At 39.4% G+C, this 18553-nt stretch overlaps 1 protein-coding gene and 1 long non-coding RNA gene across 21 annotated transcripts in view; one reads left to right on the top strand and one right to left on the bottom strand.

The window, feature by feature from the left end:
- The window catches only part of sash1a (SAM and SH3 domain containing 1a), a 167971-nt gene that overhangs the window by 22220 nt on the left and 127198 nt on the right, over positions 1-18553 (bottom strand). For 12 of the 20 annotated variants that reach the window (XM_078942723.1, XM_011491627.4, XM_078942724.1 and 9 more), the window contains exons 3-8: positions 9134-9184; positions 8991-9040; positions 3853-3893; positions 3280-3369; positions 3084-3196; positions 1572-1670 (exon numbers count right to left, since the gene is read on the bottom strand). In XM_078942723.1, coding sequence (XP_078798849.1) covers positions 1572-1670; positions 3084-3196; positions 3280-3369; positions 3853-3893; positions 8991-9040; positions 9134-9184 — 444 coding nt within the window. The remainder of the gene's footprint in view (positions 1-1571; positions 1671-3083; positions 3197-3279; positions 3370-3852; positions 3894-8990; positions 9041-9133; positions 9185-18553) is intronic. The other 8 variants (XM_078942725.1, XM_020714609.3, XM_078942726.1 and 5 more) reach the window with 1 other exon arrangement.
- LOC110017701 (uncharacterized) lies at positions 257-7992 on the top strand. Its single transcript, XR_013654060.1, has 3 exons — positions 257-390; positions 4212-4299; positions 7855-7992. It is a non-coding gene; the product is annotated as an uncharacterized LOC110017701 (long non-coding RNA).

Below are 18553 nucleotides of genomic sequence, written 5' to 3'. Positions count from 1 at the left end.
CTGAGAAGGATACAGAGCTGCACACTTGTAGCCTTGGAGACGAGTGCGAAGTCTTTATCCTCCCTCTCAGTTTGTCTCATTTTCTCTCCGCCTCCGGGGCTCGTCTGCAGAACTGTACACAGACTGCCTCTAAACAATAATTCCTCCTCACTCCATTGCCTTCTGCATGTCTTCAAATCCCCAGTCAATCAATCCTCCTTCGACAGGAAATGAGCACAAGGGGCCAACAGAGGGTTTAACAGGACTAATTAAAATCATCCAGGACACCCATGAATCCACAAGGAGGACCCACTCGACACCAACGGAGATCCTTTATGATATGATTGACCTACTTCCTTGCGGGAAAGGAAATCACCAGTCACCAGAAAAAAAAAACCGTGGACAGATTCGGTAAGAAGTCATGCAGATGTAACTATTTATGGGATTTTTATAATGAGTAAGACAAACATACAAACATTTGTCTCTTAAAACAACTTGGGATTCTGGAATTTCCTCAATTGTTGATTCTAAATGTATATTTTTCTGATGTGGGTGGGTCTGAAGAGGCCTCAAAGCATGGGAACTGGAATAACCGTATGTTGCTTTTTGTCTTTTTGTTTTTAGAAAATTGCAAGAATTGTTTAGTCAAAAAATACCAAACATTTTTTAAGAATTGATTTTTACCATTTTGATTTTTTTAACCCAGTATTTACTTATTTTTTTGTAATTAAGCATACCACATGCTTATAGTTTTTTACTTTACTATTCCAAAATTTTGTTGAGAATCACAAACACCCACAATGCCTTATGTTTGTTGATACTATTGGTAATTTAAATGTTCCTGTTCCTCTCAGATTGTGGGAATTTTCTCCTACCATAAATAATTTCTGGATGTTATTTGGGAATGAGTAGTCATTTTCTGTACGGTTTATGATATCAGTTTGATATTTTCCAAGACCCTGTAGTTTTAATAGTTTTACCTGTATAAAAAAGTGGATGAGACTAACTGCAGAAGAATTCAAAACTCTCAAAAACCTTTTTTATTTATTTATTCAGATATGAGGCTGAGAAAACACTAAAAACAGATTCATCGAAGCCAATAACACAACAAAACTCTAATGCCAACATAAGAATTAATGATCCCATTTTAAGAAAAATACAGATCTTTGCTTAAGACAACCAAGTCTTGTTTCACATGTTTCTGTCCAAGCATCAAAACCCAGTCATTCACACAGTTGGCACAAGTTTTAAATGAGATGTTTATGTCAAACATTATATTTTGAGAAAAAAAAAAACATTCACAAACAGCTTTTGGGGGTAAAATGAGACATGGATGAACTTTTCTGATGCATTCCTTTCCGGTTGATTGTGACATGGTGGACCAAAATATGCAAAATGTGGACTGATTTGGGTTTTGCTTGAGAAGAAGATTTAAGCCAAGATGTAAGTTAAAAAGATTGTGGATAATAAGTTATAGACATTTAGAGAGGGAATTATTTTCGTGAAATATTATAGTGACAACTGAAACTGAACAATCAAAAGTGAGAATCATTAGGAGAGCAGAAGGATCTGGGGGAAAGAGGGTTACTTACGTCGTAGTTTGAGGACTGGTTTAGATTGGATGTGGATCCTTCAGTCCACTCTGCAGTGTCAGTACTGCTGGACTGTTTGTTGCGCTCATACTCCTTCAGCTACACGGGAGAGAAGAGTTTAGAGAGGCAGAGGAAGAGGGCGAGGCCACCCACTCTCATCCAGAATGCTGTCTCTGTACACTAACACATCATTGAGAAACATGTGAGCGGCAGCTCCAAGCTGGAGGATGGAGACCAGCAGGAAATCCTGCTACAGGATGACACTTTCACTCCTTGTGTCCCAAAACAAACAAATGTTTCACGTAACCTCATGATCCTTAAAAAAACTCTTGATGATTAACCTAAAACTTGATTGCTGCTCAAACAGAAACCTTTATGAACAGGCTTATATGAATAGTGTTCAAATATTATAAATTATTGAGTTTCTTTTTCTGTTTTGCATCAGTTAGCGCAGACGCAATTTGTATAAGGCATTTCCATTGAACAATAATAGATGTAAACTGTAAATTACTTAAGAAAAAAAAAGTCCTGCAAGTTTGGAAATTCCTCCTTCAATCCTAATTTTTTTAAAATATCCAAGCCTTTCATTGTGACAAACCAGTCTAAACACATACTGGATTATTCTGCTTTTTAATTGGTTATGAGGTAAAATTAAACAAAAAAAAACTTTCTGATGTGAACAAATTACATTTTATAGTGTATATTTTTTTATTTTGTGTTGGGATTTCTATTAAAAACCATCTAAAACGTATTTTAAAAAAGTTGACATATGTTTCCTGTCTAGTTGTAAAATGATAATAAAAAATAAAAACAAACAAAAATACCATCTTCAAAGGTGAATCAGTATGTCAATCAGTCCTTCTGATCAAACTTTCGATCAATAAAAAAAAAACCTTTTATCTAGTGCTGCTATTCACCATTTCTACACACAAGCAAAGTATTTAAGATTGAAACTGATAAAAAAATAGATAGAAAAGAGAAAATGAAGAGGAAACCGATCAATCAACTGAAACTTGATTGAATTAAAAAATGCAGGAAATAAAAAGACCGGAAAGTCAAATGATTATCCACCATGTCAGAGAGAAAACCCACAAAGCACCACAGAAATCCCCCAAAAGGGGATGCTATTGAGCTATTGAGTTACCAGGACAGTCAATTTTGCAATCACCACTTTAACAACACACCAACACACACACACCAAGAGCTCGAACCCTAAAATCAACACTCCTAACCCCGAACACACCAGCTGGTCCGGATCTTGTTTGTGTGTCTGTGTATGTGTGAACGACAATGCAGTACTAAATGTGGGGCCTCTGAGGGGTTAGTGAGAGTTAGTCGTTTTAGTGCGCCGGAACTGTTGCAGGACTGTGGAGCACATCAGGCACGGGGACTGGAATCTAATCCACAAAGAGGTGAGGGGATGCGGGAGGTTAAAAAGACAACCCGGGTGCCCTAGGATGAAGAGGAGAGTGGGTACTGGGGGACGAAAAAGAGAAGTTATGCGATTCCTACCCTAGCCAGAGCTTCTTCTACAGTGATCATCTTCTCCTTCACCATCATCATCAGCTGGATTCGCTCCTCATCGCTCATGGTGATCTCACTGGCCACGTAGCCAATATCCTCTCCTGATTGCAGCAAATGCCAGAGGGTCAAAGGGCAATTTGAAGCAACAAACACTCTGGAGATGAAAAATCAGAGCCACTCAAACCTTTGGATGTCTGTCGAGCCACGGGTTTGTGCTGAGATTTGCGGAAGTTCTGCCAGAAGGATTTATTTTTCTTCTTATTGTCCCATTTGCCTAAAAGAAGGAAAGATCTGGTGAGCATTAAAGTGGAAAAGTTTGGATTTTTCAGCCACAGGAGAACCACTATGGAGCATTTACAAACGAAAGCTGTTTTCTAAACCCTTTTTTTTTTAACTCGACTGCTGTATCACTGTGCTTTCAGCATTTAAAATGCAACAAACTACTCTGTTAGCATTATTTATTGCAGGGTAGACTTGCTGGTGATGACATCTTAACAAAACACAAAAGATACAGGATTAAACACAATTTATACGTACAATTACTGTAAAAATCACATTTATTTCTGTTTCCTTTGAAGAATTCTAACAACCCTCTGTACAACATTACATGTATTTTTTTAATACAGAAAATGTAGCGCCAATTTAAAATAAGTAGTAGATGAAAGTGTTAGGAGTCTCTCAATTTGATGCAGCCTTATATAGTAAATGTAAACTTCAAATTATTTATAAAGCAGGAGAGAAATTTAAAACAAATTACCTCCAGATCCGTCTTCAGAGCTGGATTTGTGCAAAGGCATTCTAAAAGGACAAAAAAAAGAGCAAAAACGAGCAATTTAAGAGTTTAAATGTGTATTTTTTGAAAGCTTACATAAACAGTTGTAGGGGTTGAGAAATGCGCTTGTATTTTTCATTTATGACCAATTCAATGATAATGCTTTAAAAATGTTGCTTCAAATCAGTTTAGGAGAATTTAAAGATGGATGGGGAGGAAAAGTGTGAGAAGAAGTAAGGCATAGGGGTGGAGAGTGAGACAGAAGGTGGAGGCGGATGGGTGTGTGGGGGGGTTTAGACCACAGGGCACACTCAGCCTGTTTGTGTTTCCACTTCCATCTGCAGGATTACAGTCACGAGAAGAGATGAAGGAGTGGGAGTGACAGAAGAGAGGAAGGAAACCGAAGGCATAAGAGCGACAAAGATGGAAAATGTGAATGCCTGACATGTTTTCTGAGCAGAACTAACATGAGGAAAATAGCAGTTTAAAGGCTTCTTGTAAAAAACCCAACCTGAACTCAGCATCCAGTCAACAGCGACACACGAGCATCTGCGCTCCGGTATTCTGGCAAGTTCTGCCGCATGAGAGATGAATCATCTACTATTTATGTGAAGGATGAGCTTCAAAGGTTCAAATGAGCTCCTGAAAACCTAGGCTAAACCAGATGTTAAATCAGCAAAGCCTTAGGCCAGATGTGACAAGATGACATGCTGCACCTTGTGCAACTGTGAAGCCATGTTCACACCTCAGCAACACACGTTCAAGCGACTACTTCCAATGTAAAGTCTATGTAAATGTCCGTTTCAAGCTTCCACGTTGAAAACTCTCGCATTCATGAAACTTTCTATAACCGTTTTCTGGCTTTACGTACAAAACGCGTGGCCATTGAACATGGGTGATAAGTTAAACCAGGTTGAACTTTGACAAATCAGGGACTTGGATTTGATAGAGATGCATGGACGGAGTCTATTTTTATTCCTGGAAGTGCCGACCATGAGAAAATCGATCATGGAGGAGAAATTAATAATTGCGGTTTGTGCCCGAACTGATTTATATGACACCAAGTCTTTTATATATCGGAATAGAGCTGTGAAAGAAAGATGATTCGCAAGAATGTGTGTTTAGCGTTGTTAAATGCTCCCCCACTGTGAACATAGCTCGAGAGTGATGAGGAGCAATGAAATAAGGAATAAACATCAATTAAAACAAAAGATTTGCTCAATTAATCAATTCAGCAGAGTGAGACCCGCCTAAATTCGATCTCGGACATCATGGCTTAAATGCAGATCTGCTGGCGGAACGTGTCCTGTAAGATCAAAACTAAATGAACAGTTGGTTTTCCCCTCCACTGGCTCCATGCATGTGAGTGCAAATATTCAAACATGGCCGTCTTCTCTTTGAGCAACGGGAAAGCTCTCCGTGGCTTAAAGCCTGGCTACCATGACAACATAATGACATGCTAATTGAATGGAGGCCTGGATGGTTTGCCCCTCTGCTCATTTGCCCATAAAAGAAGCAAGTGTCAAAGCTAATGCAAAACAACTCAGTAAGAGACTTTTGTATGCTTTTTAAAAATACCCCCCGCCATGTGGCTTATGAATGTATCAACTAACATATCTGCAGGCAGAGCAGCGAGTATGCCAGCACTTATCTTTCACCTAACAGGTTTAACTTTAAATGTTTACAGTACACATGTCTGAGGTAATTAAGCAGTTTCTGATTCAAGCACACAAGAATCTCACTAAAGTTTTCAAACTTTACTGAAAGTTTCTATCCATCCAAAGTAGAATGTCAGGTGCAAATTGATTTAATAAAGAGGCCACTGTTTGGTAGAAAAATGAATAATGGTCAAGTATAAAGCTGAGACACCCCTCTTACGAGCATTTCCACTAAAAAGTCGATGCAATTGTGCAATTATTCCCATTTCAGGCTTCCGTTCAAAAGTTTTGAGTTGCTTTCTTTGTACATTTTTAAGAGTTTTTTGGCTCTACGTACAAAATACGCATCCACTGAACACACATTGAAAGTTGAACTGTTTGAACTTTGACCAATCAGGGACTCTGTGACGTATAGAGGGCATGACCTTTTAATTTATGGTATGTAATTACCAACCATTTAAAAATTGATCATGGAGGAGAAATGAATAAGTGTTTTATATATTGGAATAGAGTTTAGAGCATTCTTGAATGCAGATTCGTGAATGTGAGTCGCATGTTTAGCCCTTGTGCTATCTTGTGGGGTCCAGATGACCCCACGTTGGGAGTGGGGTCATCTGGACCCCACAAGATAGCACAAAGGCTAGTGTGAACTCAGTACTAAAAAAGGGAAATCAAAGAAGAACTTTTAGAAGGCATCGATGTTAGAGGTCACATGGAGGGGAGGGTCCAAAAGCTTAAACAGCAAAACAGAAAATAAAATGTAGCCACATGTTTTCTTTTTGTTAATCTAAATTCACAGCAAAAATTTTATTATATATTTTTTTTTTTGAGAGGCTGAAAAATACAGCAACATGTTTGTTTTGGCCTCCCTGTCGAGCCTCCAAATCGATCTTATCAGTGTCAAAACTTGGCTTAAAGTACCAGAACTGCTTTCTGACTCCTAAAACCTTTAATCTATGTTGTGTATCCTGTGTCAGTGACATCCATGCTTTCATCAAAATACATTTACTCCTCCAGTTAACTGCACTGATAACGCAGCTGCTTAACCTGTTTAACAATCCCAACAAATCAATCACACTCTAAAACAGGAAGTCCCAAACTTTTGACTGCTTGACCTTCCGAGAGCCCTCTGTCATCACGGCCTGAATTCATGGGAGCTGTGCCCAAGCCTCGCCGACAATGTAACGGGGACACACCGAGACACAGGGCTGGCACAGCTGCAGGATGAAGTCTGGGAAATCTCGTATTGTTCTGTAGAGAGGTGATGATGATGTAGCTGTGCGTCAGCGAGGAAAAGCCGCTTTTGTGGGCCTGCCAGTAATACATCGGAGAAATGGACAGGGTCTGTCCTTCCGATTGCATGGATGTGATAAATCACTTTACCTTATGTCCTTTCACTACAATGGGAAAGGGACAAAAGGCAATGTAATGAAAAAGAGAGCTGAGGAAGATATGAAGAAATAGGATAGCAGATTGACCAAAAAAAAAATGGGTTTTTGAGCTGGAAAAGTTTAAGTATGAGAGGAAGTACATTCTTTTAGTTCTTTCATTCAAACTTTCACCCCTTAAAAAAGAAGCTAAACTCATTTCTGTATTTTAAAAACATGAATGGAATTAGAAGCAAAACAAATTCCCTGAAAAGCCAAATAAAGCAATATTTTTTATGACAGGGCTGATGAGAAGAATACAAATCTAAAATATACACCAAGGCAGGAAAAAACATGACAAAACAAACAACATTTTTAACCTCTTTCTAAGGATTTCTCCCAAACAGAAAAGGAAAACATTGTTTGAAATGCGGCATCTGGTTCCCATCATTCTCAGAATTTGCCTGTACAACATATACAGCCATGGGAAAATGTTATAATGTCTGTGGTATGTGCTTCCTCTGCTGCACGTGGTCATCACACTAACATGACAACCCATTGAGGGTCACAAATCGGTGATAATTAGGAAAAGAGATTTTTGATCATTTAAATATGGCAGAAATTGCTGTAATTATTATGAGTCATTCTGGAAACAGGTTTTGTTTTTGACCCTTGGGGTTCAATAAGGCCAAACAAAATGGCTCATAAAGAAGCTAATGTGTTACGCCTGACAGCTGATTGGATTGTTTGAATACTTTGTCAGACTGACCTCAAGTTAGAGCATGATGGAAACGCTTAAGGTGGATAAAATACAAAGAGGTACAGAAATATCGACCCAAATGTTTGCGGTACAAGAAGCAGGGAAAAGGAACCCCACCCATGTCCTGTTTCATCCTTCGTTCATTCTCCTTCGCTTGTTATCTTTTGGACATCACCCTTTCTGCCTCCCCCTCTACCCACAGGACACAAAGCCAGGAAGGAAGTGCAGAGGGCCGGAGAACAGAGGACGGCTGCTGGAATGAGAGGCTTAGCCACGGGGAAAGAGTCTGTGGTTTCATTTAGCTCCAGGGACACAGCAAAAGAAACTATGTCATTTATGCACGGTATATGATTTTACCTGGCATGACAAATTCATAAATTCTGAAATGTTCATGTTTTTAAAGACCCACTCTGAATTTCTTTTGAGATTTTTTTTAAAGCGTCCCCAGTGGTTTAGCCAAAAAACCTCTCCTGTTTTAGGACATAGATTCTGCAGAGCGGCAGTAGTTCATCACCGCCAAGTTGTGGGCAGGACTGTTGGATTGGAGCAACCCCGCCCCCCTTCCCCACCCAGTTACTGAACGTAGCAGAAAGCTTGCGGCATTTTTTCCACATCACAAATAAGCTCTTTTTCAAACAGATGTTTTTGTCCTCATTCATAACGATTCGAAAAAGAAATACCAAAAAATTCAATTTTGGGTTTAATTTTCTTTATACATGTCCTCCGTCATTAGGAAAACAAGAACATGTTAAAACACCAAAAGGACAAAAAAAACCAGAATTCTTCGGAGTGGGTCTTTAAATATTTAACCATTTGGGGATGTAGTACTTTTGAGGCTAAAATCTTCAGTCAGGTTCTGAGAAAATCCTGCATTTGGCTTTAGGGACTAAACGTTGCTTTTGCTGCATGTGTTCATCATTAACATCTCTTTTCTCCAGAATGCTGTTGAAAGTTTACCGACTGTGAGCAGTCGTAGCACACTGAGACAACACTGCAGGTCAACCTGTCAGAGTCAATCAGGACTGTTATGTATGGCTGTGTGGCTACAACCGAGGTCAGCTGCAGCACTCGCTCTGTCATCTGTCAACACCGCACACACCCTAAGAGGTTATCCATGAAGCAACATCCACCCCCCAGGAGGAGTTACCTTTGTCACAGAACACCGTCATCCATCACTCATAGGTTAGTGCAATTATCACTGCATACTTAGCTTTTGCACTCAAGAAAGCCTGAGTGTGATTCATAAATTTGTGTGCAAACACGGTTAAGGCACAATGTTAGGACATGCAACAGATGCAAGCGACCAGCACGTCCACAGAGAGTGATGATGACACGTACTTCCTGTCTGTTTCAGGAGTGGACACCTCGCTGCTGAAGCCTAAGGATTCCTGAAAGACAGAAGTGATGGGGAAAAAAACAATTCAGATCTATGCGAAGTTTCCATGCCATTTTTAATGTTTTTTATAAAGTTTTTTTTTTACCTGGATTTCATTTCGGAGCTGCAGAGAGGTACTGTTGTGGTCCTGTTTCTCCTAGAAAACAACAATAATAAAAACAAGTTGAATCAGTGTAATTTACAGACTTAGATGAGCTTTGGGTGAAAAAAGAAATACTTTTTTTGTTTGAGGTATCAGACAAATTGGAGAAACAGCGGAAGAGATGTTCCCTAAAACCCTCATATATGAAGAATTCATCAAGTTGACGTGTGCAAACAGCAGCAACTAGACAGAAAAAGTACAAAGACCTGCAGAACTTGATTTGAATGTTACTGAACCAGAACAGCCACCATGTGCTGAAATGCTGGCTTCAGAAGCATAAACACACGAATGACGAGAACACCATTCCACCGCGCTCCTACCGGCATCCTTCCAAAATAAACACCATCTGATCTGCCTGTCATTGAAATAAAACTGCGCAAATTACAGTACCTGACAGAAGTGTAAAAGTACAAAGCAGATCTTTATTTGCTACGAAGGTTTGACCTTGAATTTACAAACTGATGTTTTTTTGTTCTGCTAAGTTACTCCTCTTTGCATCTGTTGAAGTTATTTTTGGTAAATTGCTGCTGCGTCCACTATGATCAAAAAGAGCAGCCAGTGTTGTGCAAGCTCTTCTCAGTTTCATGCTAAGACACGAAATCTGGAACTAGGACTTAAACTTGCTGCATCCAGTTCTTCAAAGTCAAGCATCAGCCTTTAGGGACTACATAGTTCTTTGATAGCCCTGTTCTTATCTGCTCTTAAAATGTCAAGCACAAGATAACCTGACCCCATGTACTAACAAAGCCTTTTCTCTAAGGGTTATCCATTTGTCCTGATACAGACAGGGTCAAGCTCTTGCTTAGGGGTTGTGACCACATGTTTAAGGAGCCTACCAGACCAAGAATTCATACAACTTCAGGAAAACTGGGATATGTCGTATTGAGCCCAGGAGGAAAATTCCCAATCCACATCAATGTATTCCATAATTCTAAAGGTATAGCTTTCACCTGCAAAGCAATTGTTTGAGAAAGCTTCCATAGTGTATCTTAAATGCCCCTGTGGGAAGAAACAGCATTAGCCAGCACAAGTTCCTGATTTTACTTGCAGTTCAGACTTTCAATTTGTCACCAGCTGAGAATGACAGAAAATACCTAGTGACTAATATAGTTATCTTTGTTTTCTGCTTTGTTTGCATCTGTGCAAAAGGTCAAGGTAGCTGGATAATCTTTATCGTCACGTTAGGAAAAGTATCCCTAAAGCTACGTTGATGCTGATCCTATGTGGATCCAATAAAAAGTCTGTAAAAGCGCGTTTCGGGGTTCCGCATTCAAAACTCTCGCCTTTGCGCGCTACTTTATGTCCGTTTTTGGGCTCTTCGCACAAAACGCGCATCATTGAACCTGTGTTGAGAGTTAAACCAGATCGAACTTTGACCAATCAAGGAATCAAGGTATTTGGTAGTGATGTATGGATGGCGTCCCTTTCAATTAACAGAAGTGCCAACCGTTTGAAAATTGATCATTGAGGAGAAATTAATAACTGTCTGGTGGAATAGAGCTGTCAAAGAAAAAGCTTGGAGCAAGGTTTGGGAGATTTGTACTGCTTCGACTTCCCGCACTAAACCTCTTCTAACAGTAGGTGGCGTAAATGTGCTAGTAAACAGTAAAAGAAAGAAGAAGAAGAATCCTCTACATCAGGGGTCGGGAACCTTTTTGGCCAAGAGAGCCATAAATGCCACATATTTTGAAATGTAATTTCGAAAGAGCCATACAATAATGTAGTGTCCCTTTCCCACACTGAGGCACGGAGACTTAACCTCTTTTAAAGTTCTTTATTCCGATTACTGCAGACCGCAACAAACGCCGAACAATTAATTCAGCAACTCCTGAATCTCTCCCGCCGAGACGAGTGCGCTTCTCCCAACTTTATATTCCCCTGCTACCGCTGCAGCCCCTCCCATTTCCCTTATTCGGCCCATAGCTGAACCCCATTGGTCCAAACTACCTAACAACAGGCTGAGCGACAGAACTGAGAGCCAATCAGATCTCTGCTTGACGCGTTCAATGAACTCCAGAACTTTTAACGCGGCTCAACAGCCATCCAACTCAGTCCGCGACAATTTGTTTAAAACTAAATATACAAGTGAATGTGTGCATTTGATTTAATTTCAACATTTTTAAAGTACAATAAGTCTGTGGATTCTTTTTAATAACATCGTTATGCTGTTGCTAATAAATGGTGAGTATTTCTCGTGGTAGTTTTGCTGATGGTCTAGTCTGGTTGATACGTGGTGAGTTTCTGCTTCATGCAGGCGTTGAGACTTTAAACCTGATCTTAGGTCTGAATGTTCTGTAGATGTGAGACAGACTGATCACATGCAGACCTGGAGTCAAACACACACTCACACGCCGCAGTGGGTGACGGGCAGCGGGTTTTACGTTTTTATAATCCCTGCGCGATTCACCTGCTGTCCCCACAACCCCTCACCCCCACCCTCTGCTTTCTCCCTCACACATCCCGTCCCCGCATCTGCGCGCTCTTTCTCAGAGACGGGAGCGCGCAGTTTTAGGCACGTCAATTCACAAGTTTCCAGCTGGTACAAACTCTGTGAAATAATAGATAATAGTAAACTGATAGCGCTGGCGCAGATTTCTCTCTCTAAGCACCGCTACTACTGCGCGCCTCTGGCATCGCATCGCGCCCGAGAAGGACTGGTCTAATGAAAAAAAAAAAAAACTATAATTAAAGATTTGTCTGCGAGCCACATGTGACCATCAAAAGAGCCATATATGGCTCGCGAGCCATAGGTTCCCGACCCCTGCTCTACATGCTTGACCAGTGTGAACATATTACGGCCCTGAAATCAGTTTATGGTGTAGTGAAACATTTTACCGTCTAAAAATATATTTTTTGCAATGGAGTAGATACTAAAATAGGAAATAGGGATGTTTTTGTAAATGGAGCCTCATCATTTGTCCCCACTTTTAGACCTCAACGCAAACCAAATCTAGAGGCCTATTTTTGACTTCAAGATTACTTATACCGCCCCAACCAAGTGAATTAAACAGGAATTACCCACATTAAGAGCTCTTTAAATCCCCTCGAAATGCACAGATCAGAGTCTGACAGGCTGAACCAGTTATCATCACAATAATTTACTAAATCTAGTGTTCTTAGCAAAATAGTTGCCTAAACTCCCAACTATACAAATCCTGACTGAGACATCTAAATGTCTGGCAAACGGAAGAATGCATCCACAAGTTTCCCCCTAAGTGATTAAACATTTTTTCACATAAGTTAGAGAACAGATATACTTGTAAGGTCAACAGGATGTAAGGAAAACCTGGGAGAGCAATGTTTGTTTTTCTCTAAGAAGCAGCGACGATGAGACAAAGAAATACCACATCTATCCCTTGAATAAGAATAGCTTTTGCAGTCTTGTTTAAACAACTGGACTGTGCACAATACAGCTTCCTGGCACAAAATACCACAAAAACAGGAGTTCACCCAAACGCAAAGTCACAAATATGTTCATGAAAGTGGAAGTTGCCGTCTGGTTTTGCTGTCAGATCCTCTTTGATGACTTCTCCGGCCTGCAGCGTCAAGGGACCAACGCCGGTCTCCCTGCTGGGCAACAGCGGGCGACCTTCCAAAGGGGTGTAAAAACTATTTCAAACACATTTGAACCTGGCTCCCTTGCACACAGTCATAAGTACACAGTCAGATGTAGGCTCTAACATGCATCCCACCACAGACATAAACCCAGACAGAGGAAAACCTACACACATACACAAACACGGCCTCCACTTTCACAGATAGAGCTCCTTAAAGACACAAAGAAGCTCTCTGTTCTTCCTATTCATCTCCAGCTTCCTGTGTTCCCTGCCTCTGCATGCCATCTCAGGCATGGAAGGAGGAGGGGAAATGGGGACAAAATTTGGGAAAAACAAACCAAAAGTTTACTTTTTGTCACAAATTGAAAACAACGCATGATGAAAAGGGTTTACAATCACGCAAAGCCTAAAATGCTGAATGTACCTCTTGCTGAGATATTCATTGGGATAAACAAGCTCCAAAGACATTGCCTGTGCATCTGGCACAAAAACAGCAGATCAATACATTTTGAAGGTTGGGGGGGGCAATAAAAAAGTAAATATTGGATCCAACATCCCAGAGGGGGTACACTATCCTTTATATGAACTTAGCAGCAACGTCTTGTGATACTGCCCTACTTACAACCAAACTGGTATGTGAACGTGCATGTTTTTTTTTTCCCCCTTCAGAGGGCCGCACTGGTTTGTGGACAAACTCGTCAGTGTGTGTGTGCATGCAGCTGATGGAAAGGCCTGATTCCTGATTGCTTAAGCATGACGGAATTAAGGGGGGAAAGAAAGACTAAACGAAAGACTCGAGTAATGAGGATCACAGTCAGCAAGCAGGGAACCTACCATCCACAATGACCTCACTTTATTCCCCTAATGTTTTCTTGAATCACAAATAATTAATTAAACTTGTTAATTTACAAGCTAAACCCAAACTAGCTTGTAAATTAACCCACAAACCATAGCAAAGATCAGCTTTCTTGCACTAGATAATGCTTAAGAAATGAACCACAGCTTAAATGCTCCATTGCATGTTGCTGTGTAGAACTTCATATTTTCAAATGACGTCAAGCTGTTGCAAATGTTGTTCCTCCCACAGTTTTTGCCAACTTCTGAGGCAGAAGTAGGTGGATACGCAGCAGGAGCTGAGGGCTGAAACAGTGGAGGATGTCCAGCTGGCATTGCTAGATCTTCAGGGTGGGCGGGTGTGAAGTTACGAGGTTAGTCTGAGAATGTGGAGGAACGAACCGAAAGAACAACTTAGGTGGAGATCTGAAAAGACGTTAGCAGCTGAACCAGGAAAGCGTACCTGCAGAACCAGTCAAAGAAAACTCCATCCACACCCTTTTACTCACTTATCTAAAAAAAATATCACAATTGTCTTGATTAATGTATGCTGGCACTAAACAGGTTAGCACGCCAAATCGCAGCTGATGCAAGAGGGTTGAGAGGTTGAGAAAACGACCAACCAGATTTGTACCTAATTTCAAACCTGGAATAAGTCATTATTTGAAAAAACATAAAATAATATAATTTGGTTTAAATCATCAAACTGAAAAGGTTTTGGGCTGCAGTTATAATAACATTTACATTATATTTAATAAAAAAAATAGTAAAAACATAAAAAATGATACTTTAAAATATTCCCTAACAAATGGAAACTAACTAGTTAAACAAATAATGCAGTGCTTTAAAAAAAGAATTATATATATATATATATATATATATATATATATTAAAGACTTAATGTGATTTATTTTAAAGGTGTCTATTCAGCCTTACACTCAAGCTAATATGTAAAAATAAAATGTAATTTAGAATGAGTTTTTGCAAATGTCTTGTCTGTTTTAACCAAATGTTGAAAACACATTTTTTGGCAAAGATCATCATTAGATCCTATACAGTTCGTTCTGAATTGAGATTATGTTTTATTAAAATAAGAAGTTTGTTTGTCAACACAAAAGTGTGAGAAAAACCATGCATAATTCCTTTTTTTTTTTTAATACTTGCGACCCCTATAAATGCATGTTCGGCTCATCAACAAAAAGTCCATCAAATTGAATAGTTTTTGAGGTTTTATTTAATGCACTTTTAGATCCATCTAGTGGCTTTAACCAGAAACATGAATAAAAACCTTTTGTTTTATTAGAGAATCATTATATTTAACACAAGACACCCAAACTAATTTAGCTTTTTTTCAATAATAAACCGATTCTGCAGCCAGTGACTCAGCCCCCCCCCCCCCGACAAATGATTTGGATTCAACTACAGTCATAAATGCAGCTGCAGGAAGAAAATTCCTCAGCTGAACTGGTTTGTTTGTTCTCAATACTAAAAATGTTGCAATTTCCCTAATTTAAAACATAAGTAATGTTTTGAAAAATTTTAATAAAACAAACACATTCATCCAATCAAATGGAACCACTTTCAGTGTTTAGGATGTTGTACTAACACATCATGTTATACGACGGACGATCGCATGTGAAAGGGCCTTAGTATATATTGTGCTTCTTCATCTTGCCAGAATTCTTGTAAAATAAAACTCGTAAAAAGAAGAATATATAAAAGTCTTCTCTTTTATAGACTGCTTTTTAGAAACAAACAAAAATAACTTATTAAACAAAGACTACACTTTGGAGTCCTAAAGGAAACTATCAACACATTCAAAGCCTTTATCCTCTTCTCAGAAATATCCCAGTGAACAATATAACACTCCTCGGCCTTGAAAGCTGATTGTTGCTTTGGCATTTCCTGATATATACCACACTTATTAAAAATTCCAGTGACAGAGCCACAAGTGCAACACTTGGAAAAAAAAAAAAAAGAAACACAACAACTGCATAATACATCTGCAAATATAAAGTACCACGTGACGCCCTCAAGAGTTATGCCAACAAGAGAGCGGAGCCAAAATCCTCTGTAAGTGATCTAACAGCAACACCGGCAGCTGTCTGAACAGGCTGATCCAAGCGAGACTTCAGTAAAAGACAAATAAACAAAAGAGCAAAAATATGCTCCTCTTCAGTGTTTTTATCCTGCCAAACCAACTACCCAGATTGATGAATGAAGTCGACATACGTATTTACACCATTAATTTCCTTGTGTCAAAGCAAATCAGGCCTGTGCTTGACCCCCGAACTGTCAAACTGCTCTGCTACTAAATAATTGTAAAACATTTTTTGAGGCTGCTAGATTAATTTCACACAAGAAGGGGCACGGCAGCTTTTCATTATAGGCATCAAAAAACCTCATCTTTGAGTCATGCTTCAGTTAGAAAAATAATAACACAAACTAGGGAACTACTTGCTTACACACTCCAACTAATATTTCTCTACTCTGATGCTACATTCACACCGGCCTCACATCCAATGATAAGTTTATGTTAACGTGCGTATATTTGTGTTTCGGGCTTTCATGTTTAAAATTCTCATGTAGCTCCGCAAGTTTTTAAGTCAGTTTTCGGGCTCTACGTACAAAACGGCACTGAACATACATTGAAAGTCAAGCCTTGTATATTGTGCTCCGGTCAAAATTAACCCATTTTCTAGAGCAAAAATGGGTCAATTTTGACCCAAACACAATATAAGGGTAGAACCCCTTGAAGTTTGACCAATCAGGGACTTGGATTGGGTAGCATCCTTTTCAAAAAACAGAAGTACCAAAAATGTGAAAATTGATAATTAATAAAAGTGGTTTGCGTCTGAGTGGAATTACACATCACATGCAGAATGTGCACGTAGCGTTATACAATGAGATCCCATATCGCACCTTTACTAATAAGGGGTATAATTCAATGAAATACAATACTTAAAATTTTGGCTCTTTCTCCATGTTCTCCATCCCTGGAGCTTCTGCAGCGATGCACGACTAGCCGTTGATGTGAATAACCATGTACAGTCAAGAGACAGAAACACCACCTAGTGAACACCCAGGGGATCCTGCATCTGGCCCGTATGTCATGTTTTGACATGTTTTCCTCCTGAACAGAGCCTACACTTGCACTGACACTGAACAGAGTGACACAGCGGCTGCTTGCACAGATGATTTAAGGAGTCGCTCCAGCTTCCTTGGCAAAGAACAAAAGACGACTAGCAGAAACAAAGAGGACAGTTCGAAACATACTTTTTTAGATGGGAGGCTTCATTGTTTAAAGGTGTACAGTAATCTTTTACTTTTTTTAAAGAGAATAAACAAAGATAAATGACTAAACAACTGTAATCTAATCTATAAAGATTTCAATGAAAGATATTCTGACGAATAAGATTAAACTGTCTAAACATTTAAGTTTTGGGCAGAAAGGTTGTTTTTCCTCTTTGGCCTGATCTCTCAATGACCTTTCACTTGGAACAAAACATATTTTAGAACTGCTGATTTCTCATTTTTCCTGCTTCCAGCATTTCCTGTCTCCTGTAGCAATAGGCCTCACATCATCAAATCTGCCTGTCAGTGAGAGCCATCCGAACTGCTGCCTCTGCGGGAGGAGGCAGAGCGTGCCCACGCAGAAAGCAGGTTCATCAATTATCAAAAAGAGCATTTGCTGGGCATGTCCAAAGTCCGACCCATTGGGCCCATGTTTAGATTTCCAGGTTCTTGTCATAACATCAAAAACATGCGGCTCCCAGCAAAAAAACAAAAAAAAAGCCTGAGTAGGATTTCTTGATTGTGGTTGGCCAAATTACGCTTAAGGCATTGTAAACCTGTGACAACACTATTGTGTGACCGTTTTGTGGTGCTCTCTAACTGTAAATAAAAAAAAAAAAGGTGACAGTGAGGGTTACCGCCTCCAGGACAAGTGGAAACAGTGTAACACTCTCAAACAGTGTTACCCCATCAAATCTGTCCCTCTTTACACAAAGTTTGAACACCCCTGGGTTAAAGGAATAAAGAAGCACAAACAGAAAGCAAAAGGTTTTTGTATAAAAAAACTGGACCCAGACCAGCTTAAGTCGTAGGTTCAGACATGTTTTGAGAACTGAAACCTCATGTAAAGATCCTCTTCTGTCATTAAAATGAGACTGTGGTTAAATTGCAGGCACAGGGACTTTCTTCTGGGAATTTGTTGCTATTCTGTCCAAGAAGAAATCTTTCAAGAAAGTGAAAGTTGAAGATGATTTTACTGAAAATCTGTTGAAAAGCTTAACATGACAAAGAGCAGCTCGTGACAGTCAATGATCAATCAAACTGATTAGCAACAATATAGTATCGTATTTTTCGGACTATATTATTTAACAAAATAAAGGAACTAGAACAGACATGAAAATATTCATGCTTAGCTTCATGAAACATCAAAGAAATCTAGTATCGTAGCCCAACATATGAGCAATTATTACGGTAATCAGCAAGAAGAAGATGCAAACACGTCCACTTAACTCTTTAGATCACTTCAGATCAGTAAATCTGTTGAATACTTCATCCTTTGTGCTAATTTGGAATAATTCCGACAGGGCCGATGCTTCTTCTTCTGCATTGCTGTTAGCAGCAAATACTGATACACACGCCTACAGTGCCCTCCAGTGATTGTTGCCATTTATTTATTACACACAAGTCGCACTTGAGTATGTGCAAAACTATGCAAAAAAAAACATATACCAGTACTCCAAAAATGTGTTAATCTTTTCAAGTTCAATGGTGTCAATTTATTATGAAGAAAATCTGTACGACGTCAGTCCTCAGGTCTTGACTTTGACTTAGCCCTTCAACAATCAGTCATTCTTTTTTGTTAGCCAATGTGAACTGTCAAGGCCACGTATTTGCCTCTGAACAACTGCTATCTATTTCAACTTAAGTCCTTTGGCTAGAAAGGACACCCCAACCAACA

Source organism: Oryzias latipes, chromosome 24, assembly GCF_053564925.1.
Source record: "Oryzias latipes strain Hd-rR chromosome 24, Olatipes_Hd-rR_3.1".
Classification (NCBI taxonomy): domain Eukaryota; kingdom Metazoa; phylum Chordata; class Actinopteri; order Beloniformes; family Adrianichthyidae; genus Oryzias; species Oryzias latipes.
This window is presented reverse-complemented; position numbering and strand designations above follow the sequence as displayed.